This window comes from Polyodon spathula, chromosome 13 (genome assembly GCF_017654505.1).
Source record: "Polyodon spathula isolate WHYD16114869_AA chromosome 13, ASM1765450v1, whole genome shotgun sequence".
Lineage (NCBI taxonomy): Eukaryota > Metazoa > Chordata > Actinopteri > Acipenseriformes > Polyodontidae > Polyodon > Polyodon spathula.
In genome coordinates, this window is record NC_054546.1 from 30,706,812 (window position 1) to 30,732,668 (window position 25,857).

General features: G+C 42.0%; 1 protein-coding gene across 1 annotated transcript in view; it reads right to left on the reverse strand.

Moving 5' to 3' along the window:
• Positions 1 to 25,857, reverse strand: part of LOC121326150 (malonyl-CoA decarboxylase, mitochondrial-like) — a 31,515-nt gene that overhangs the window by 4,534 nt on the left and 1,124 nt on the right. Inside the window, exons 2-4 of the mRNA XM_041269337.1 lie at positions 16,568 to 16,680; positions 14,830 to 14,986; positions 13,101 to 13,253 (exon numbers count right to left, since the gene is read on the reverse strand). Coding sequence (XP_041125271.1) covers positions 13,101 to 13,253; positions 14,830 to 14,986; positions 16,568 to 16,680 — 423 coding nt within the window. The remainder of the gene's footprint in view (positions 1 to 13,100; positions 13,254 to 14,829; positions 14,987 to 16,567; positions 16,681 to 25,857) is intronic.

Sequence of the window (25,857 nt, forward strand, 5' to 3'; positions counted from 1 at the left end):
GGCAGGAAGAGATGGGAATGGAAAGTGTAGGACATGTTAATATGTTAAGTTAGATATTGGTTTGAAATAATGAGTATTGGAAAATGCTTATGATAGTGTTTCATATTAATCAACCCTAAAATTGGCAAAAAGCCGAGGTTATCTTAAAACCTGCTTTGACTGGATTTTGTAAGAACAGTGATGAAGGTCGGACTTAGATCAGTCACTATAGCACTATGGCTATAATGATATAATAAAATTTGGTTTGTTTCACTGATGAATCTTGTAAGCTTTTAATGGAAGTATATGAATATTACTGAAGGCTTAAGGGATTTATCAATGGAATAAAAAATATTACAGTTTCTAGGGGTAACTGTTATACTGAAGTAACTTAATTACAAGTATATCTTATAATGCCATTTAAGGTTAAACTGTTGAATGAACATAGTAAAAGTTATTATAACAGAAGCATGGTGTTAACAATATTATAACAATATTGTTAAGACACATTTGAGATAATGCTCATTTGATTTAATTTAGAATTAGTTAAGTTTCTCCAACTAACCAAAAAGTACTTTAGATATTATAATATCAATTAAACCAAAAAATAAACAGAGGTCCTTATTTGCAGAGAGAGCTATGGAGTTTGAAAGTGAAATAAATCATTTTAGGATCTACAGTTTTCTGTAAATGTTTGTCTCAGCCACACAGTATAATTCTGGAAGGGCATTAGACCTTCAAAAGATAGGGTTTTGTCTTTGGCACCTCAAAGCAGGATTCAGTGTTGGCTCTTAAATGCGTGATTTGCCAACCTTGAATGATAACCAAAAGAAGGTGCTTTAAGAAAGACAGGAGTATGTATCTCATTATATTATAAGAAAATAATGAGAGGTGTACGTTTTTTTTGTATTATCTGAAAAGAAACCGGTCCGTGAGTTTCTTCAATCGGCCAAAAAATGACTTCATGAGGTGAATTTTAAAAGTGCTTACAGGGGAGTTTCATATTAATTAAAACACTAGGCTTGGCAAGTAAACAAGGTGTGTGGAAAACTGCTTGTGCAGGCGAATTTTAGAAACAGAGAATCAGTTTTAGTCCAAGCATGGTACAAGTTAATATAAGGCTGTTATGTTTAACATGTTTCATTATAGCTTAAATTTAAATGGAAATAACTGAACTGACCACTGTATGCTTAATCAAAGGCTTGTGATAAACCTCTACAGTCTTTTTGTTTCACACTTTGTTAACACACATTTGTATATGAAGTTAAACTGACCCATTGACAACACACAGAAAAGGTAACATAATATGCGGCTCAGAGGTTAATATAATTAAATAGATCTGGTGTTACATATTAGAAACCTCTCTCATATATATACACACACACACACACACACACACACACACACCACACACACACACACACACACACACACACACACACACACACACACACACACACACACCACACACACACACACACACACACACACACACACACACACACACACACACACACTTGTATTTGGTAGCAAGGACCCTGTTAACTCCAGTTTTTTAGGGAGAGGAGGGGTGGAAGATAGTGAACCATGAGCTCACATTCAGTTAATTCTGAAAACAGAGTTGACCGGATCCTTCTAGAAAATATAACTAACTCAAAGATAGGAACTGTCAAGGCAGATTGATGATCAGATTTAATTGGGACTCCTGATGTAATCAATGGAGGGAAAATCCTATAAAAACCAAGGTAAAACCTCAGTCAAGTATTGCGTGACTAGCTAACTACAAGTTGTGTGGTCCATGCTCTGAGGATCTCTGAAAAACTGATTGCTGTTTGGTCAAAGTTAAGTTTCTGCCTTTTGAAGACAGTTCTTATTTTTCAATATATCCTACACTACACTTCCATATACTGTAAGGTAAGCATTTAAATTGAATATCTCTTTTATACTGATGCATTGCTATAAGGTATAAAAATTATGTTTTAATCTTATGCGATTCAATATATATATATATATATATATATATTTTGAATGTTCTAGAATTTAGCGGTGGACATCTTTTAGCTTTTTGCATTTTATAGAGAGCTAAATATATGATAACCATATTCATATTACTGTATTTAAGTATTAATGCTGTTAAACTTGTAAAGGCACTGGAATGCCCAGGCTGCCTATTAGCAGGGATCGAAAGTAGTCTATAACTACTCAATCCATTTTTAGCATTTAATAAACCGAAGGAGTACTGATACTACTCTGACTTGTTAAAACTTCAAATTAAATGAGTCTGTGTGATTTTCATGAATTATTTAAAAGTCATCTGGATATGTTGCAAGCCCAGTACACGAAAGACCCACTTACAGGATATATAAATAAAACGATTATCCATGCAATTTTTTGCCAATATATATATATTGTGCTCCAGATATAGGATGTATCGTTATAATTCCTGACTGAAAAAGCCATTTACACCCCCTCAAAAAATGGAGGATTTATTTTAGAGCCATAGAAAAACAATCACTGTCACTTTAACGATAGTATACAAAGCAACTGTTTAGTTTCTCTGCGACCGCCAGAATCTTCTACTTCTGCTCTCGAGAATGATTGATTCATGTCACTCACAACCGATAAAACTTTCTAGTTTGTGTAAACGTTAAAAAAAAAATAATACTTGACCCTCTCTCTCTTTTTTTATTTTTTTCATTTACACAACAAACATTTAATTCTTGAAACAACTGTAATACACTTTTGGTAGCGTTGCCATCATAATATCACCTTGAAATAAATAAGTAATTGTACTAATTATGGCTTATTTTATATTCGTAAGCAATTTAAAATAACTACTGCTGACAAATTTCTGGGAGTGATTAATACTGACAGAAAAACATATAGCAGCACAGTTATATATAGGCAGTTGCTATGCGTACGGCTGCTGTACATATTAGAAGAATTCTATTTTTCTGTTAATATGTCAAGTGACTCGAAATTACGTCACTATTCTCCTGGAAGGATAAGGGGCATTTTATTAATACGGCTACAGCAGCTGTAACAATAACATGCATACGGCTGCTGTACGTATTAATAGAATGCCGATGTGCCACACCATGGCTACAGATCGTAAGGTTAAAGATGCAACCCTGGTTCTCTGAAAGAGAAAATAGCCATCAACTAATGGGTATCGCCGTCAGGTGATAGGATTTTGCTGAGCTTAATATAAAAGCTGCGTTTAGGCCTCCGTAGCTGTGATGTCAGAGCAACCCCACCCCCCACCCCCCTCAGGTGTTGAATGATTATACAGAGCATAAGAAGCTCAGCCTCTTTTGCTTCAGGCCGCAAGGGCTACTGAAGCGACCTCGCTGCTTGATGGCTATTTTCTCTTTCAGAAAACCAGGGTTGCATCCGTAACCTTATGTTCTCTTTCAATTCAAAAATAGCCATTAACTAATGGGTACTGTGTACCAAAGCAATCGTAAGGAAGACCATGCGGCAGTAGGACAGGATTGGTCTACATGTAAAAAATACACTTAACAGAGCCTCAGCATCTGGTTCGAAAGACTTCTGTCCTAACACTGTTCTATGAACAGAGGGTCTTTAACAGTACGATACCGTACCAGGATACTCTTACCACATGGGTAACGCTGGAGGACATACTCAAAGAGTACAGCAGTCTAATTCAGACTAACACTAAGTGGTCTCTTCCACTGGTGTAATAGAATCCAAGACCGAAGCTCCAAAAAGTAGAGCAGAGGAATCCAGCACGTTGAGTCTGTAGAACCTCATGAAAGTGTGTGGCGTAGTCCAGCTAGGCGCAGCACATATTTCAGACACTGGGACACCTCGAGAAGGCCCAAGAGGTCGCCATACCCCTGGTAGAATGCGCCTTCAATTGCCCCGGTGGGGAAAAGGCCAGAAGATTCATAACCCAGAGCAATGGCATCCACTATCCAATGGGACAGGCGCTGTTTAGACAATGCCTGAGCCAGCGTCCTAGAACCATAGCACACAAACAACTGTTCAGTGTGTCTGACACCCCTTGTATGGTCAATATAGCACCTCAATGCTCGACCAGGCAAAGTATGTGCAACTGTTGCTCCTCCAGAGAAGAGAAGGGAGGAGGATGGAATACCATCAACTCCACAGACTGGTTCACGTGGAACGGGGATAATACTTTTGGCAAAAATGCCGAGTTTGGTCACATGGAGACTGTGGACCAGAATAACTGCTAATGACAGCCTGTCACAAAGACGGCTGCAGTGGGTGATGTCAGACCAGAAACAGGAAATAAACGACAGAGAGAGGTGGAGTTTGGTGGAGCTGAGCGAATGGTTTCGCTCAGCATTTAATAAATGAACAGACAGCTGGAAAAAAACGGTTGTAACAAACACAAAAACACAGGACAAGGCACATTCACCAAAACAAGAGACAAACAAAACGGACTAGCACTACACAAAACACGGTGAGCAGATATTTTAACTTTACATTATTATTTTATTATTTATTACCTCCGTCTCCAATCCCGTTCTCCACTCATCGAACACCCAACCCCGAGTGGGTGAAAACATGCAGCTTTTATGCAGCTGTACCGTGACTCGATTGCTAATCAATCATTCAATTGGAGTCGCGGTACAACTGCACGTGATTTAATAAAGTGCAATTCCCCGTGCTCACATATTATTACGTTTTACTTGCACGTGAAGTGCTGTGCAATCCTCATGCCTAAATACAAATATACATTTTAAACACTCGTGTTACACAGACCTGTTTATATCCCGAAACCAGTGGGGCGAATCTCTACTCCCGCTGTACCACCTTCAGCGGAAATGCTGCCAATGGTGCGGCTGTCAGCAGATGTGCTGACAGCTCCCAGACTGACTCCTTCAGCCGGGGCAAGTTCAGCAGCGGAAAAGCTGCTGGAGTTGGTGGTCTCCAGACCTCCCCCAAGATCTCCGGCAGCAAAACTGCTGCGGGGGAAGGTGGTCTCCTGACCTCTCCCCCATTTATAGCCCGCAGCTCCCTCTGGGGGGACTCCAGCCCCCAGAACTCCTGCAGCGAAATTGCTGCGGGGAAGGGTGGTCTCCTGACCTCTCCCCCCTTTTCCATAGCTGGCAGCTCCCTCTGGTGGGGCTCCGGCCACACTGACCCCTGCGGCCAAGCAGAGCTGACTGCAACCCCTGGCGAAACAGTTCCAGTGACCTCAGGCAATGCGGAGCGGCTGGCAACCCCAAGCAAAGCAGTTCCAGAGACCCCAGGCGATGCGGAACGGCTGGCAACCCCAGGCGATGCAGAGCAACAGGCAACCCCAGGCGAAGCGAGGCAGGCATCCTTGGGCGAAGCGAGGCAGACATCCTTGGGCAAAGCGAGGCAGGAATCCTTGGGCAAAGCGAGCCAGGCATCCTTGGGCTAAGCGAACACGGAGTCAGGACAAGCTGGGGTGCGGGTATTGGCCCTCTTCTCGGCTACTGAGACCGGGCATCTAGTCCAGGTCCTTCTGGTGCAGGGAGAGGCAGCTTCTGCTCCTCTCCCCCTGATGGTGATGGAGGCAGAGGCAGCTCCAGTTCCTCTCCTCGTGATGGTGGGGGAAGTGATACCAGCAGGCACTTACCCTCTGCTGGTGGAGATGGGAACAGCTCCCCCTCGGACTTTGGATCCCCGCGGTCCCCCCACCTGGGCACTGGACTCTCGCGGTCCCCCCACCTGGGCGCTGGAGACCTGGCTACCTGGGCTGCTGTTCTGTTTATAGCTGTCTCCAGGTAGTAGAGGACCAACTCCACTCCTTCCTCCAGGGAGTTTGGGGTGTGTTCCCTCTCATACGCCTCCCATCGCTCCATGTCCATCAGCCACAGGACTCGGATGGCTATGGGCATGGACTGTGCCTCCAGCCCAGCATTGTCCTGGATCCAGTCCCTCAGCCTGACGGCGTCTTCTGACCTTTTTTTTTTTTTTTTTTTTTTTTTAAACAAGAAATTGCAGTTCCTGCTCTGGTCTGCGTCTAGGAGGCACTGGTAATCCCACGATGATACCAGGTGTCACAAAGACGGCTGCAGTGGGTGATGTCAGACCAGTTATTATTTTATTATTTATTACCTCCGTCTCCAATCCCGTTCTCCACTCACCGAACATCCAACCCCGAGTGGGTGAAAACATGCAGCTTTTATGCAGCTGTACTGTGACTCGATTGCTAATCAATCATTCAATTGGAGTCACGGTTCAACTGCACGTGAATTAATAAAGTGCAATTCCCCGTGCTCACATATTATCACGTTTTACTTAAACGTGAAGTGCTATGCAATCCTCGTGCCTAAATACAAATATACATTTTAAACACGTGTTACACAGACCCGTTTATATCCTGTGTACCAATGACTATACACCAGTACTATCACACAACACAAAATACACACAGGGGCGGGCACTTTGCTACTCAGCCCTAGAGCTGACAGGCGTTCCCGTTCAGGGGCCAGACCCATAGCTGCATCAGCTGTGGGTTTGCATGCCACAGATCACGCAGGCCTGAGAGAGGCAATCCGCCAGCAGGGGACTGCTCGAAGAAAAGACAGCCGGGGTTGCAACCACAGTAACAGCCAAACCGCCATGTGGTGAAGGCTCAGAGATCTCAGGTCGTCCTGGCGGTTAATATATGCCATGACCGTGGTGTTGTCTGACCCCGTCCACACTCCCCGAGTCCCCACACCGTTCCAGACTGCGGCCCAGCCGTGGTTGGAGGTGTCTGTGGTGATTACTTCCCTCAGGAAGATGGGACCCATGGTTGTCCCCTGACGAAGGTTGGAGGGGAACCTCCACCAGCGCAGGGTTCTCCAGCAGGACTGGGATATCACCAGCCTGCGATGCCTGTCTCATTGCGGGTGAAGCGCAAACGAGTTGAACCAGGGCTGGAAAGGCCTTTGGTGGAGAAAGCCCAAAGGAAGGGCCTGCAAGGCAGCAGCCATCAACCCCAGCATGCGCTGACACAACACCATGCTTACTGTCTCTCTCAACCTGAATAGGGAGTGGCAAGACTCTATTGCGGTAACGCTCCGAGTTGTTAATGTGGCCTTTATAGGCACCGAGTCCAGGTGGACGCCCAGAAAATCAGACTGCTGGCTTGGCGTGGGGCGGCAATTCTGCAGGTTTACCCTGAGACCGAGCCGCTGGAGGTAGTCTGTGACCAACGCAATATGTGCCAAGGCTTGCTCCTGTGACTGAGCGCAGATGAGCCAGTCGTCTATTTAATTCATCAGTCGAACGCCCTGAACGCGCAGGGGGGCAAGAATGGCATCTATGCACTTGGAAAAAGTGTGAGGAGCAAGGGACAGCCCAAATGGCAGTGGAGCGGGTCCTTCACTGCAGTTACTATCACCACGCGAAAGGAGGGTGGTTTTAATTGGAACTGGAGGGTGGTTTTAACTGGAACTGAAGGCTGTAACCAGCCAGCATAGTCTTGAGCATCGGGAGGCAGCGGGGGGCGCAGTCGCGGGACCCTTGGAGCGCTGGTGATTGCCGCTTCCTCTAGGGCGTCAGTTACCCCTCTTTGCAGACCGACTGCGCTGCGGGGCAGGTGAGCGGGCCTGGGCGGAGGCTGTCAACCCCACAGGAGGGCAGCCCTAGCAGGTAAGACTGGCTTCCGTGGAAGCAGCCGGGTATACTGCCTTGACGCTTCCCCGGTCCTCAGAGTCCTCTGAAGCATCTCCTCCACTGCGGGGCCAAAAGTATGGCCAGGATTGATAGGGGCGTCCAGGAGAGAGGACTTGTCCTGATCCTGAACTCTAGCCTGGGAAAGCCAGAGTTACCGTCTGGTGACCACCAGCACCGCAAGACACCGGCCCTCCACTCTGGCCGTGAGTTGGGCCAGTCTGGTGACCGCCTCAGTGACCTGGTTCAGCTCTTGTCTCTGAGCCGCCATGACCATATCAGAGAGCTCCTTAATTAGGATCGCCTGATAAACAGAGAGCATGCTCGCCACATTAGAAAGCTGAGCAGCTTGGGAGCAAGCAGCATACGCCTTCTTGAGGCGAGTCTCTGTCGTCCGACACTGTCTGTTCGAACACTGTAGGTCCTTGGTCGGTCCAATGTTCGGCGCCTGTACAAGGGCCGCAATGGCAGAGTCCACCGGGGGGAGGGCTGCCAAGCTGCCACCGTGCTAGGTGCTGACGCTGGGTTAGAACAGGAAGACTGGACTTCCCTGATAAAGTCGGGGAAAGGAGGCAGTGTCCTGTCATGCACTGGCTTGACCGAGGGGAACCAGGAGCCCTGGGGCTCCTTGTCCCTGGGCCATTCCACCCCTAGACGTTGACCAGCTCGCTCAATCAGAGCCTCAAAAGCTGGCGCTGGAGATGCTGGACGTCCCTCCTATAGGAGCTCCTCGTCACCAGAAGCTTGCAAAGACAGGATGTCCTCCTCATAGTCCGAGATGGGCTCAGGCTCAAGCTCAGGCTCCGGCTCAAGAGTCGGACTGGGCGGCCGGGGAACCGGCGCAGCTGTGGTGCCAGAGGCCGACAACATGCTCATCATGAGCGACTGTTGCCCCATTACCACCTCCATAAAGCGACCAATCTGGTCCAAGAGGCCCGAGATCCTGCTTGGCTGGTCCCTAGGGGACCTGGAGTGCACTCGTTTCTTAGCGGGATGTGAGCGTTCCTCTGAGGGGGAGCACCAACGCTGCCCCACTGTCCTAGTGGGCGAGCGAAAGCGTCGCCCGAGAGATGGGGAGGGTGACCAGGAGAGCTGTAGGTGGCCAAGAGATGGTGCTGTTTCTCCTGAAGGGAGACAATAAGAGCCTCTGCTGGAAGCAGATCCCAGTCCCACTGTTCTGTTGGCTCTAGCCTTGAGGACCCGCCTCTGGAACTTCCCACAGAACATTCTGTCAGTCAAAGCTGAGGCAGGGTGTTCTGGTCCAAGGCATGAGACACAAAACTCATGCGGGTCCTCTGGGGGCATGTTCCAGCTGCAAGAGCTGCACTCGTGGAAGCCCAGCATAGTGTGCATGCGCACGGATGTGCACGGGCACTGCTGTGCACAGGTGCATGGGCTGGATGTGCACGGGCCCCGGGAGTGCACGGGTGTGCGAGTACACGGGAGTGCACGGGTGGGCATGGGTGTGCACGTGCGCGTGTCGCTGCACGGGTGTGGTGAGACACACTTAGGGAATAATCCCTCAGAAAGCCGGGAAATCTATGCTAACACACAGGGCAAAAACTCAGTGTGCAGCTGGTATTTGGAGCAGGCTATGGTCTAATTAAGACCGCTGCTGTAGTGTTCTGTCATGCCCAGGGCCAACACACACCTTGTGTTTCTCTCTGAAAGAAAGAAAATAAAATGTTAGTACAAGTAATAAAATAATATAAGTAATAACAACAAACTCTCAAATAATAACAAGCGAGACAGACTCGAAGAGTCAGCAAGCTGAAAACAGTAAGAATGCTCGAAAAGCGACTCAGCCAAGTGCTTAAGGGGCAGTGCCAGCCGGAACGTCGAATACGAGAGCTTAAAGCGGGAGCCAAAAACCAACTGAACCTGGTGATTTTGCGGCCGCGCTCATTGAACGTAAAACTACAGATTCAGTGAAATAAACCTGGGGAAAGTGCAGCCACCAGCTTCCCGTGCACAATTAAGGCAACGGAGGGTACAGACACTGAATTAAATAATAAAAGAGAGTTGTAAGAACAACCATATAGTTACGTTCAATCCCGATCAAGACTGAAAGCAAAAAAGCTTCCTACGCTCTGCATAGTCATTCAGCACCCGAGGGGCGGGGCGCTGACATCAGAGCTACAGAGGCCTAAAGGCAGCTTTTAAATTAAGCTTACCATAATCCTATCATGTGATGGCTATTTTACTAATGACTCTACTAATGACCCATTAGTAGATGGCTATTTTCAAATTGAAAGAGAACTTACACTGAAGCACCACCTGTTGATGATACCAATGTATACACGTGCCATTTAAATGCTGTTTATTATATATCACTCAAAGGCACGTAGTAATAACAAATGTTAATAAAAGACTTAAGTCATTCAAACAAACATATTCTGTAACTAGTACTTATTTTAATAACCCAATGCCAGGTAGTTGTGGATTCTTTGGCATCCCAGGAGCAGGCAGTGTTCCTGTCGGTCCCATCAATAATTTATCTATAAATGTTTCCAGTTTTAATTACGAAAGCTCAAAGTCAGCAGAAACTTAAAAATAAAATACAAGAGGGCGACTGAATGAAAGTTTAGCAAGGTTTGGTGCATAAAAAAGTGTTTCTTGCACATTTAAAATATTTTTTTTGTGTTTGTTTTATTTCAGATATGTTTAAGTTAGATGAAAACTGTTTACAAAAGTTGATTAGATTTCTTGATAATTAAAATCAGAAATTACGTTTGCCCACCGTACTGTAAGTGGATAACTACCGAAAGCCAGCACTGTGTCTTAGCTCAGTTGACGCTATTCCACATTGTCACATTCACACTCTTCCCAACCTACCCATGTTACGTGATCTCCCTGTCCCATGTAACCACCTACAGGGAAAAACAGAATACTGTGCATTCTGCCAGGGCACCGTACCTGCAGATACTTTGTTATATCGTTATCTCTTCTTTTGTAAACACAGTATATTTAATAAGTCCATAAATCTGTAGTTGCCTAATTAAACCTTAGTTTTTTATCATAAACACACAAACAAAAAATAATTACATTAAACTTTGAAAAAAAAAACCCTACTCTCTAGGGATCAGATTCTGCATAGGCAATTAGGAAACATATTCAACAAGCACAACAAGCAGCAGAGGTCAGCCCAGGTGCCCAGAGGTGCATCTATACCAATCTATTGATACCGAACTTACAGCTTGCAACACTGCCTAAGCCCAGGAGAATCTTGTTACACACAGCTATAGTAGGTTTCAGTTTCTACATATCGAGCAATTTATAGCAGGAATTAATGGCGGGGAATTTTTTAATATACAGTACGATTACATTTACATTTTTTCCGTATTTCGATATTTAAGGTAATAAAAATTTAGTATTTAAGAAACTATTTCACAGTATGTTACAAAATATATTAGACATCACAAATTCAAGTACTTCAATGCACCTTGTAAAAAAAACCCCACAATTTTCAAGCAGTTTTAGACTTTGAACCAGCTACTTAAAAATTAACGGACTTTCAAGGGTTTTAAGGGAACCCTGTGTATTCTTCACAACGTGCATCTTGCTGAATTTACTGGTTGCTTCCACATATGACAACTCAACATGGTATCGCTCAACAAACTGTTACTTAACTCAGAGGTGAGTCCTTTAGAAATACCAGGATGGAAAGGTGGTGACCGGTCAATAGGGGAATGAGCTTATTGGTTAATAGGACTTCAATCTCTAGGGGAACTGACTAAGGAAGTACAACATAACCTATAAGGAAGGTTTGCAAACACAATCGAGTATATTCCCAGATATTTGGTTTTCAAATGAAAATTTCTTTCAAAACTGCACAATTCAGACCTTTTTAGCCAATGGAAGTGCACAACTGATAATATTTGTGAGTTAGCTACAATTAATTTATGATAGAAAACAGAAAGGATATTGTGAAAGATTTCACTACAATAATTAATTGTCTGACCATGTAATAGTTTTGCTACTACATTATTTTAGCAATTTGTCTACCATAAATTAACCCCACTGTGCCAATATCTTACACATTGTATGGTATGTATCCTTCAGATCCTTAAAAACCTAGCACCTTGAAGTCCTTCAGCGGTTATGATAGAAAAGACACGTCAAGAGAGGATTAATCTTCCATGAAGTCCTTTGTTTATGTAAAGAAAAAAAAGTAATTTAAATCTATCAAGCAGAATGCCACATGCCTTCCATCCAATTCACTCCTCATTTAATAAAAGGTAGCTCCCAGACACTGAATATTTTCACAATCCCGATTATTGAATGTGACAGCTGAAATTTCATTATTTTCGTTCCCTTTGGCGTGCACAGGATGAAATGCCAGTGTCGCTTATGTTATCTGAAGCCAGGCATTGTTCCGAGAGGCAGGTGTTACAGCAGGTTGAAAGGAAAGGTTGGAGAGGAAAGAGGAATTGTGTGCACTTCCTTTAACAAGTCAAAATTACAATATAACCTTAACATCCTATATCCATAGCAAGACCGGTTCATATAAAACATGTTATCCGTTTGGATTTCTAAAAACGTCTAAAAGGTTGAATGTCTATGATTTCCATTATGTATGACTGCAGCATTCATGCTAAGTCAGAGAAGATGCAGTAGCAGTGCTCTTATGTGGCAAATGTGCCAGTATCACTGCCCCAATGTTGCAATCCACTTAGAGTGGTAAGCGGTAGTACATTGCTTCTCTTTACCCACTAGTCTCCCCTGGACTTGTCCAGAAGAGGTCGCAGAAGCAGAATGAAGTAGTCTATCACTATATGATTTTCTCCCTAACCTACGAGGCAGCAATGAGGTGAGATATCCCTGTAGTTGACTTTTAATGAGTCAGTAGCTTAACATGTCATTTATAGTTTTTTTTTTTTTTTTTTTTTTTTTTTTTTTTTTTTACATCATCTTTACTATTTTATTGTGTTTGCAATCATTCTGGTATTGGGTTGCTCTGATACTCGTTTATTATCATGAATTATCTAAATGTGCCTTAACATAATTTGGAGCTAGTCTGGAGTACTGGCACAGATCAGCTTTTCTCATTCCATTCAAATCAGACAATGTGACCTTTCAACTCTTCCAGCCTCAGTTTTACATTGTAACATGACTTGACAAGCTTTGAGCTTGTCTAAAGAATCTTGGTACTTAAGATTCTCCAGACAAACTCAAAGCAAATTGAGAGTCAGGTCAGGTCTGATTTAGAGAAAAATGATAACCAGTCAGAATGATTGCAAAGACAATATCATAGTAAGAGATATAATTTTATTTGACGCTACTTACTCTTTGAGCAATTGTGTGCATGATTCAAGCAACAAAAGCAACACCAACTAAACATGCATTTAACAAACTTGGTGACATATGTAAATACCAGCTAACTAGTTGCTTGAAAATCTGACAGTACAAGTTCTCAGAAAGGTGATGAACTACCATTGGTCACTGTCATGGGACGCATATAACACACCCTCTGATCACAGATGCTAAAGCCCACCCACCTGGAGTTCCCGCACGACCCGCTTGATGAGGTAATTCCCCAGCTCCACCCCTTGCAGTCCTGGCTGGGTTGAAGAGATGGAGTAGAAGACTGCAGCATTGACCTTGTTGATGTCTTCCACAGAATCCAGAGAAGAGAATTCTCGAACAATGGTCTAAGAAAGAATAATAATAATGTGAATGAAACTTGAATATTGCTTCTTTTGGTTTATATTTAAATTACAAAATATAGAGGATAATATTGCTAATTTGTTTGCATTCTTTATAGAAATTCATGGACTTTATGCATTTTTGCACAAATCATTTATGCAGAAGCCCACACATAATTTCAAGTCCGCCACTTAGGTGTAATTGGGAGTGGATCTTGCTGAAAAACAATTCAGCACTGCAGTTATTGTTTTTTGAAATGACTGAATTGGAGAATAAATCAATGACAAATGGGTTTTCAAAAAAACGAAATACAAATACATTTAGTAGCATTCTAGAAAGGAACATAAGCATAGTGTACACAGGTTAATAACTAGAATGCACATGGGCAAGGTGACTATAATGCTGAAAACCATCAGTTTATAAATTAACCATGACATGTTCTTAAGTGTGGCTGGTTAAAAGACAGTAATTAAGCTTTTCTAATCATTTGTACTTCAAACTGGAAAAAGTGGCCCTTTGTGAACAACCTCTCTTAGACAGTTTGGCGCAAGCTTATATCTGAAATTATAAGTCATGTTCTACTGAAAGCAACAGAGGTTTCAGAGCACCTCTTAATTCCCTACGAGTTACCTCGCAGAGTTTTAATATTCAAAAGCATTCTAGATCAACAATAATTTGTGTTTAAAAATATTATAAGCCAAAATTAACCTTTATTAAGTATTCAGATTTTGTTTAGTTTAGAAGGCATGACTTGTAATGTTTATATGTGCGTTTGGACGATCTCTTATTGTTAGAAGAGTGTCTTCCCACACATTCTGCTTGTGACAACTGCAGCCAAGCAAATACCAGTAGAATATGTTTGATCACAGAAAGGACGCAAGGATAAACATATCCAAGTGTGTCAGTGGCATACATGTCCTGCCACAGCAGTAAATACATAGTAAGAGCCATCAGTAGCATGAATAGCAAGGATGGAATAAGACTCCTACTGCACAGCAGTTTCACCCATTCCAGGATTAATTATGTGCCTGATTAGCCCCAATGTACAGGTAACAAGTTCCAGTGTGTCATATTAAAATCACAGTAAAAGCAGAAATGGACCAAACTGCTAAGCAATGGAAGATGTATTTCCAAACCTGAAAAGGTAGCTCACCACGACCTACAGTATATCCACAGTATGCACATGTAAAAATGTAATTTTGACATACATACAGACAGAGAGATGCCTCCAAATACCCTCAGATTCTGAAACTATTACAACTAAACATCCTTTTCAAGTTTCATCCTACCTGGGTAAGTGGCTTCCTATACTTTATATAAAAATGGCAGTGTGACACAGACAGAAAGAGTCCATATAATCCCAGATTGTGACACACATTATAAATTGTACTAAAGAAGGTCCTTACAACGTTTAAATTGCAATTAGACAAGCAGTTCTCAAGATATATGCTCTTTATATGCATCACAGCGGGGGAGAACAATAATGAATAAAACCCTTCTTGTTTGGATTGTTGTGACTAACATGGCTAAACTACACTGTGGCTGCCGCAGCACAGCTTTGTAGGTTGTGCAGGTCCTCACCTGAATGTTACTGGAGATCTCTTCTTTCAGGGCAACATGTAGAACCACCAAGGGCTCCCCTGGCATTGCTCCGTGAGTGAACACATAGCAGCGTCTGTAAGGGCCCACTCTGCGCTTAATATCTGTCCAGTTTCTAACCGGGTGAACAGCTTCATACCTGGGAAGAAAAAAAAAGACTCTTAACATTCTGAGGATTATCCAGAACTTCAAAATGCTCTGTCATCCATCCAATAATGAAACACTAAAAGAAACTTTCAAAATCAAATGACAACCATTTGGACTAAATGTATCACTGAATTTAAGTTTAAGTTTATTTATTTATTTTCTGAAACAATCACAATTCTAAGGTTTTTTTTTTTTTTTTAAGAAACCTTTGATCATGTCCTCTCTAGAACACAAAGCTAGAGTAAGGCATTAATATGTTCTGCAGGCACAGCCTGTCTGTGCATGTGTGGATAAAAGAATTGATTTTATCAGTTGTCTAAACCGTGCTGTCTTCAGCGATTTGCCATCTTGCTTATTTGCAAGATCAAAAACATTGTACTGATTGGCTAAAGGCAAAAAGTTTCCAGTAAAATGTTTCTCAAAGTAGAGCCCAGGTCTAGTCCAGGAAATATTTTCTTTCAGTACGTTAGGCTTAAAACAATTTTATGAATGTGCAATGTACTATTATGTGTATTCTGTATACTTCCCATGCCATGCTAAGTATTCCAAGAAAAAAAAACTCACGTTCAAAAAATAATATAATAATAATAATAATAATAATAATAATAAATAATAATAAAATCAGCATTAATCAGTCTTTTCAGAAGCATTTACTTTTTCAGGAATAGTTAGTAAGCAAGCTACATAATAAAGTAGAAACAAGAGAATTATCAAAAAAAAATATTTTAGTGATGAAGACATTAGCAAGTGAAAACCAAAAACTTCGGTCGGGCAGTCATGTTTCTAATGCAAATAAGTATTTTAAGGATGATTAGACCTACAGCTATGGCCAAAAGTGTTGCATCACCCTATAGAATGAACTAATTTTGCTTCATAAAGTTGAACGAAACCTGCTGAATAATGTTACGTTATCAGATTGAATTACATACCCCTCTGTAGTTTTCCATATACTCAATGAAAAAATGACAAAAATTGAAAAATGTGATTTCAAAATCTAACACAAAATACTGTACTACTACTATTATGGCTTCCAGCAGACTTTGCAATATAATTTTGCAGTTTCTTTGATTACATGATGTTAAATAAAATATCTAAATTGTGTTCATTATATATATATATATATATATATATATATATATATATATATATCTATATATCATATATATATATATCTTATGTATCGACATATCTGGACACCTTATAAAAACAGATCACTGAATAAATATTTACTGTTTTATTGTTACGATTGATTGCTTATCACTCCAGCTCTGTCCTGGAGGCTTCCCAATGCCTCGCCTTTCTCAAGGCTGCCAAGAAACTCCTTGGAGAAACACTGGCAGCTGGTGCCAGACTGAAGACTTCATGAACCACAGCACTGTAACCCTGAAAGCACCTTCATTCCCCACAGAATCTTACTGACGAAAAAGAAGCTCATTTGCATGGCTGGTGTTGTCTGGGAAAATATCTCTATCATTAGCGAGACTGAATGCATTGAAAAGAACGAGGAAATAGAGGCTTCCAACAGTGAAGAAAGAGATATTGGCAAAAAGAAATATAAAATTATGAAGCTTACTGGCTAATTTTCTGAAGGAGCTCGCAAGGTGACTTCCAAGTGACCCGCTCCAGGCTCAACAGTCCCACGGAAAACCACTCTGACAACATGCTCTTCAAGGTGCCATTTAGATCCTGGGGAGAGAACAGAGCCCACAATGGGGTCACTGCGGGGGTGGAAAATTAGTTCATCTTTGCCCTTGCCCTATAATAACCCCATATCTTATATAACTTGTTTTTGTCACGTTTATATAACTTGTTTTGGTTAGAATGTTCTAGGGAAAGGAATAGTTTATTCAGAGGGCCGAGCCTCGAGGGAGTGATCTGGCCAATTACTCTCTCGCATGCAAAAGCCTAACTTGGTAAGTTATAAAGGACGGGGTTCTCCTCTGCTCTGATGAGAGTCAGCCGTGAGGATTAGCGCGCAGTCCTGCTCGGTAATTTCTTGGAGACAGCTGCTTTCTCTTACCAGGGTCGAAGGGCTCTCCCGATCCGCTTGGAAGGGTAAGAATTAGTTCAGTTGCGTCTCATGGATTGTATTGATCTGTGATTAATATAATCTTTGTATGTAACCTTGTTGGGTTATGTCCCGTTAGGGATATCGTTATTCGCAGTATAGCATCTGTGTATGTAACTGCGTGTGTGTGTGTGAAATAATAAAGGACCTTTTAAAATTACTCTGTGAAGTAATTGCCTTATTTACTTCCACATCAACTTCCTTTTAAATTTAAAGTAATTGAATTTCACACAACATTATTGGCGTTGTCGGCAGGATCATAAAAGGAAGTTTGGACGTAAATAATCACAATGTTTGAACGCAAGAATAAGGAGCTTGAGCCTGAGGTGCTGCCTGAATGGGATGAAACCATTTATAGTGATGGGGCACAAGAATTAAGAAAGGGCGGAGGGCTGCCAGAATCTTCGTTTAAACTATTGAAACAAGCAAAACCTGAACAATTAACGACATGTCTAAAGAAAGTACCAGTTGGTAATAAAGATCCAATACGAGCATTGCAACGTAGATTATGGATTGTGTATACGGCTTACCGCATTAAGGATGAGGAGTTGGAACAAGTAAAAAAAAGGCAAGAACGGCAAATAGTAGAATTGTCTGATGCAATGGGACGTGCATCCCTTGCACAGGCACAGTGTGATGTTTTGCGAGGAAAATTACAGCAAACGACAGGAATGGCAGAGAGGGCTGCGGTGTATATTGCTAAAGTTAATGCTAAAAAAAAGAAAACGCCGAGTAAGAAAAAGATCCGTGCGTTCCTGGCTAGTGCAAATGTAGCAGGGTGGGATCCGGAACGATGGGATGGTGACATTTGGAGCTCGGACACGGATGACCGGGACTATATTTGGGACCCGGATAATCCTGACCCAGATCCAAATGATGAACCAGACCTTGAATCCAAACCACCCCCTTTGCAAGCTAAACCTATTGTTAGACGCAGACAAGTTGCTGGTCCACAAGGCAACATAATAACTGCTCAATTGTCTACTGAGGATTACACACAACAAGAGCGTCTTGATATCAGAGAACGATATCGTCAAAAGCAAGGTGAACCAATTGATAAATGGTTGTTACGGTTATACGATACAGGAGCAGGAAATGTACGTGTAGATGTCGGTGATTACTCTGAGTTTTTGGACTTGAGCACAGATCTCATTATTAGACAGTGGTGCAGAGGTTTTCATAACCGAATGGATGGAAATAATGGTGATACTAATCTCCTTACTTTAATGGCAGAAGGAGCAAATGAAAAATATCCTACATTGCAAAGTTGGCCTGAAATGAGGGGTTCATGGGGAACTTTGAGTGAATGCATACAGCGCTTACGGGAGTTAACTATGAGAGAAGCTGTGTATACCGGACACGCGCATGAAGTAGATGAGTTCCCTTTGACTGCTGGTGCACGCGCTGCTGTAATACGAGACGCGCCGCCACCATATAAGGGAGCCATACTGGCTTTATTAATATCAGAAGTGGGCACAGAGGTAGGGAGAGTGGTAGTTAAAATTAGAGAACTGGGTGACTTAGGAGACTGGAGCACACAGGAAGAAAAGAAAGAGAATACACAGTGGACATTCCGTGGTAACTACTAAGGGAACCAGGGGAACGGGGGAGGTGGTAAAAAAAAAAAAAAAAAAAAAAAAAAAAAAAAAAATCCCTCGAAAAGACTTGTGGTCTAAATTAACACGTCAGAGGTACCAATTGTCCTAAACAAAGGAGACAAGATAGCACAATTACTGATAAAACCATATAATATGAATGATGTCACAGAATAAACCCTTAACTAACACAGCTAGAGGAATAGGAGGGTTTGGGTCCACGGACATTAATGGAGCTAAAGTGTGGGTACAACAGGCGGAAGGACCGCCACAATCGGCAGATGTGATTGCAGTAGGAAAAGATAATACGGTAGCAATAATGAAACCTGGTGAAGAGGGCTGGGAACATGTCCCAGCTACTAAATGTTATATAAGAGAAAACTAATGAGTTGTGAGTGTGTATGTTTGTTTGCAGATTCACCATGAAGCACTGGGTATGGTGAACGAAGGCGATATTGGCAGTGGTGGGGATGCTGCAGGCCTGGTCTCCAGGACATCAATTAACAAAGCTGGATCGGGTCACGCTGAGCTGGAATAACTACACCAAAACCCGAACCCAAGATAACTTCACCTGCAATGGTAATACAAAGTGTTCATTCGCCAACGTCACTGGGACACTGTGTGTGGCTGGCGAACTAAACGTGCCTGGTATGATACCCTACTGGGGGGAACAGGGACTGGACTAGGACTCATGAACACAATTGACGGACAAGTAACGGCACATAAATTGCAAAATGTGGGCTATAATACTCGGATGGCCCTGGATAAAATTGTACAGTGGATGCCCGACGGTGCGCTCATGCATGTGTATCAAGCGTACTGGGACCGAGTAGCATCCGAGCTGGTCATAGACATAACTAACGTAACTCTACAACAGTGGCAGAACATTACCAAGTGGATGAACTGGACAGAATGTACATTACAAATGTTATATGCATCTCATCAACGTACCAAAGTACAATCATTGATTCTACGACAAAGTAATCATGAATATCAAAAATTTGGAATATTTCAGAGTTATGGGTGAATGTGGTAAAAGAGTCTACTATGTGTAACAAAACTATGTGTATAGGGAGATATGTTACGCATAATGTAACGAGAGTGACGCCTGTATGTAAGTACTATGTGCATCCTATAATTGCTGGGGGAGCTCACTGGTATCTTCAGGTTACAGGCATGTGGTTGGATACACATACTAATCAGACATATGATTTACTAGATTGTGACAAGACAGACCAAGGCATGGTTTGCTTATTAAGGACAGGATATACTAACCCGTGTTTTACAGACGGACAGGGGTTGTGTGAATGGAGACGTGAGCCGTTGAGGGAAATTTTGCACGAAGTTGGCCCTCATAAATTATGTGTAAGTACGGTGCATGCCCATCCACAACTTACTTATGTGCCTTATTCTGGGTGTTTATCAGACATATATCTTTGGCATTGGGGAAATGATACTTATTTGTTAACCAATCATTCTCAGCAAGAGCTTCTCACCAGGATCCAGTGGGAAGTTCTGCATTCAGGAATTCACATTTCCCTGCAAAAACATCAAGTATTGCTGAATCGATCGTCTGAATTAGTTGACTTAGCAAAACAACATCAACACAATGCTACTGTATTAAAAATTAGAACGATAATGGCACAAAATACCATCTTAGGGTTAGGGAAAGTTATTGAACGTAATGCACAAGATGCATGGTGGTCCATATTTGAGGGATGGTCACCAAAGGCTAAAGGAACATTAACTATATTAATCCATCCCATCTTAATATTATTGGGAATTGTATTTCTTCTGTGTGTATGGCAAATATGTTTATGTATCTATCTTCGTAGAATTACACAGCGAACAATGTATTTGGCAGTGCATAGATGAATCTCGACCGAAGGACCGAATGTAATAAAAAAAAAGTGTGTTTTAGAAAGTTCTAGAAATGCGTTCGAGTTCATCTTTGCCCTTGCCCTATAATAACCCCATATCTTATATAACTTGTTTTTGTCACGTTTATATAACTTGTTTTGGTTAGAATGTTCTAGGGAAAGGAATAGTTTATTCAGAGGGCCGAGCCTCGAGGGAGTGATCTGGCCAATTACTCTCTCGCATGCAAAAGCCTAACTTGGTAAGTTATAAAGGACGGGGTTCTCCTCTGCTCTGATGAGAGTCAGCCGTGAGGATTAGCGCGCAGTCCTGCTCGGTAATTTCTTGGAGACAGCTGCTTTCTCTTACCAGGGTCGAAGGGCTCTCCCGATCCGCTTGGAAGGGTAAGAATTAGTTCAGTTGCGTCTCATGGATTGTATTGATCTGTGATTAATATAATCTTTGTATGTAACCTTGTTGGGTTATGTCCCGTTAGGGATATCGTTATTCGCAGTATAGCATCTGTGTATGTAACTGCGTGTGTGTGTGTGAAATAATAAAGGACCTTTTAAAATTACTCTGTGAAGTAATTGCCTTATTTACTTCCACATCAACTTCCTTTTAAATTTAAAGTAATTGAATTTCACACAACATTATTGGCGTTGTCGGCAGGATCATAAAAGGAAGTTTGGACGTAAATAATCACAATGTTTGAACGCAAGAATAAGGAGCTTGAGCCTGAGGTGCTGCCTGAATGGGATGAAACCATTTATAGTGATGGGGCACAAGAATTAAGAAAGGGCGGAGGGCTGCCAGAATCTTCGTTTAAACTATTGAAACAAGCAAAACCTGAACAATTAACGACATGTCTAAAGAAAGTACCAGTTGGTAATAAAGATCCAATACGAGCATTGCAACGTAGATTATGGATTGTGTATACGGCTTACCGCATTAAGGATGAGGAGTTGGAACAAGTAAAAAAAAAAAGGCAAGAACGGCAAATAGTAGAATTGTCTGATGCAATGGGACGTGCATCCCTTGCACAGGCACAGTGTGATGTTTTGCGAGGAAAATTACAGCAAACGACAGGAATGGCAGAGAGGGCTGCGGTGTATATTGCTAAAGTTAATGCTAAAAAAAAGAAAACGCCGAGTAAGAAAAAGATCCGTGCGTTCCTGGCTAGTGCAAATGTAGCAGGGTGGGATCCGGAACGATGGGATGGTGACATTTGGAGCTCGGACACGGATGACCGGGACTATATTTGGGACCCGGATAATCCTGACCCAGATCCAAATGATGAACCAGACCTTGAATCCAAACCACCCCCTTTGCAAGCTAAACCTATTGTTAGACGCAGACAAGTTGCTGGTCCACAAGGCAACATAATAACTGCTCAATTGTCTACTGAGGATTACACACAACAAGAGCGTCTTGATATCAGAGGACGATATCGTCAAAAGCAAGGTGAACCAATTGATAAATGGTTGTTACGGTTATACGATACAGGAGCAGGAAATGTACGTGTACATGTCGGTGATTACTCTGAGTTTTTGGACTTGAGCACAGATCTCATTATTAGACAGTGGTGCAGAGGTTTTCATAACCGAATGGATGGAAATAATGGTGATACTAATCTCCTTACTTTAATGGCAGAAGGAGCAAATGAAAAATATCCTACATTGCAAAGTTGGCCTGAAATGAGGGGTTCATGGGGAACTTTGAGTGAATGCATACAGCGCTTACGGGAGTTAACTATGAGAGAAGCTGTGTATACCGGACACGCGCATGAAGTAGATGAGTTCCCTTTGACTGCTGGTGCACGCGCTGCTGTAATACGAGACGCGCCGCCACCATATAAGGGAGCCATACTGGCTTTATTAATATCAGAAGTGGGCACAGAGGTAGGGAGAGTGGTAGTTAAAATTAGAGAACTGGGTGACTTAGGAGACTGGAGCACACAGGAAGAAAAGAAAGAGAATACACAGTGGACATTCCGTGGTAACTACTAAGGGAACCAGGAGAACGGGGGAGGTGGTAAAAAAAAAAAAAATCCCTCGAAAAGACTTGTGGTCTAAATTAACACGTCAGAGGTACCAATTGTCCTAAACAAAGGAGACAAGATAGCACAATTACTGATAAAACCATATAATGTGAATGATGTCACAGAATAAACCCTTAACTAACACAGCTAGAGGAATAGGAGGGTTTGGGTCCACGGACATTAATGGAGCTAAAGTGTGGGTACAACAGGCGGAAGGACCGCCACAATCGGCAGATGTGATTGCAGTAGGAAAAGATAATACGGTAGCAATAATGAAACCTGGTGAAGAGGGCTGGGAACATGTCCCAGCTACTAAATGTTATATAAGAGAAAACTAATGAGTTGTGAGTGTGTATGTTTGTTTGCAGATTCACCATGAAGCACTGGGTATGGTGAACGAAGGCGATATTGGCAGTGGTGGGGATGCTGCAGGCCTGGTCTCCAGGACATCAATTAACAAAGCTGGATCGGGTCACGCTGAGCTGGAATAACTACACCAAAACCCGAACCCAAGATAACTTCACCTGCAATGGTAATACAAAGTGTTCATTCGCCAACGTCACTGGGACACTGTGTGTGGCTGGCGAACTAAACGTGCCTGGTATGATACCCTACTGGGGGGAACAGGGACTGGACTAGGACTCATGAACACAATTGACGGACAAGTAACGGCACATAAATTGCAAAATGTGGGCTATAATACTCGGATGGCCCTGGATAAAATTGTACAGTGGATGCCCGACGGTGCGCTCATGCATGTGTATCAAGCGTACTGGGACCGAGTAGCATCCGAGCTGGTCATAGACATAACTAACGTAACTCTACAACAGTGGCAGAACATTACCAAGTGGATGAACTGGACAGAATGTACATTACAAATGTTATATGCATCTCATCAACGTACCAAAGTACAATCATTGATTCTACGACAAAGTAATCATGAATATCAAAAATTTGGAATATTTCAGAGTTATGGGTGAATGTGGTAAAAGAGTCTACTATGTGTAACAAAACTATGTGTATAGGGAGATATGTTACGCATAATGTAACGAGAGTGACGCCTGTATGTAAGTACTATGTGCATCCTATAATTGCTGGGGGAGCTCACTGGTATCTTCAGGTTACAGGCATGTGGTTGGATACACATACTAATCAGACATATGATTTACTAGATTGTGACAAGACAGACCAAGGCATGGTTTGCTTATTAAGGACAGGATATACTAACCCGTGTTTTACAGACGGACAGGGGTTGTGTGAATGGAGACGTGAGCCGTTGAGGGAAATTTTGCACGAAGTTGGCCCTCATAAATTATGTGTAAGTACGGTGCATGCCCATCCACAACTTACTTATGTGCCTTATTCTGGGTGTTTATCAGACATATATCTTTGGCATTGGGGAAATGATACTTATTTGTTAACCAATCATTCTCAGCAAGAGCTTCTCACCAGGATCCAGTGGGAAGTTCTGCATTCAGGAATTCACATTTCCCTGCAAAAACATCAAGTATTGCTGAATCGATCGTCTGAATTAGTTGACTTAGCAAAACAACATCAACACAATGCTACTGTATTAAAAATTAGAACGATAATGGCACAAAATACCATCTTAGGGTTAGGGAAAGTTATTGAACGTAATGCACAAGATGCATGGTGGTCCATATTTGAGGGATGGTCACCAAAGGCTAAAGGAACATTAACTATATTAATCCATCCCATCTTAATATTATTGGGAATTGTATTTCTTCTGTGTGTATGGCAAATATGTTTATGTATCTATCTTCGTAGAATTACACAGCGAACAATGTATTTGGCAGTGCATAGATGAATCTCGACCGAAGGACCGAATGTAATAAAAAAAAAGTGTGTTTTAGAAAGTTCTAGAAATGCGTTCGAGTTCATCTTTGCCCTTGCCCTATAATAACCCCATATCTTATATAACTTGTTTTTGTCACGTTTATATAACTTGTTTTGGTTAGAATGTTCTAGGGAAAGGAATAGTTTATTCAGAGGGCCGAGCCTCGAGGGAGTGATCTGGCCAATTACTCTCTCGCATGCAAAAGCCTAACTTGGTAAGTTATAAAGGACGGGGTTCTCCTCTGCTCTGATGAGAGTCAGCCGTGAGGATTAGCGCGCAGTCCTGCTCGGTAATTTCTTGGAGACAGCTGCTTTCTCTTACCAGGGTCGAAGGGCTCTCCCGATCCGCTTGGAAGGGTAAGAATTAGTTCAGTTGCGTCTCATGGATTGTATTGATCTGTGATTAATATAATCTTTGTATGTAACCTTGTTGGGTTATGTCCCGTTAGGTTTTGCACTCTTTGAAAAACTCTTATCATACACTCCTAGATGCCTACAGATGTTTTGGATTGCATTTGGCTATAATCCTGTAAACTCATGATTTTATACTGTATATTTCAATATTTCAGTTGCTCTGAGATAGTCAATTGATTTTGAGGACCTTCTGTATGTGTGTGCACTGGTAACTTATAAGATAAAGAACAATAATATTGCACCTCCATATTACAGAAACAAAATCTATCTGGGGAAAAGTGTTTTCAATTATTACTGGTGCCATTTTTGCATTTGTTTTCTTTGCATATGTTTTATAAATGTTACATCAATCTCTGAATACTAGCAGTGTGTGTCCAAATTGTTGCCCTGGCAATACTTAAGAGAGATGATAAAGGCTTTAAAATGTTCTTGCCACTTATTACCATGGGCAAAATTATCAACCTTCCTGCTACACAACCATCTGAGATAAGAACATAAGAACATAAGAACATAAGATCCTTGACTGTGTCTCATTGGCCATATAATTCAAGACAAAGACAACCTTCAGCCCACAATCCAGTATTTCTTTTTAGATAAAAAATATAAAGCTGCTGTAAACCAGAAACTTTTACTGACCTTGAAGCAAAAATAAATAGCTCTGAAGTGCCCTTAAAAAAAAAGGCTAGAGAAGTAATACAATTGTAAAAATCTTTGCTTAAGTGAAATATTTAAACCCTTCTCTTGAACTTCTGTAGGCAAATTACATTAAATGAAAAGAAATGTATAGATTTTCTTTACCACTGATGTGAAAGGCTGAAGCCCTCTGTCACAGAAGCTAAGACAAATGCAGGTGATTGAAGAACTACAGCAAGACACTGGGTACTACAAGGTATTCAAGGTGACATTCTAATGGGATAAGAAAATAAACAGGCGTGTGGGGGCGAAGAAAGTTTGCTCTCTTAGCTTTATATTCTATTCCTCTCAGGCAACCTGGGATCAAATCCACCACAAGGAAATAAGTTTGGTGGTCT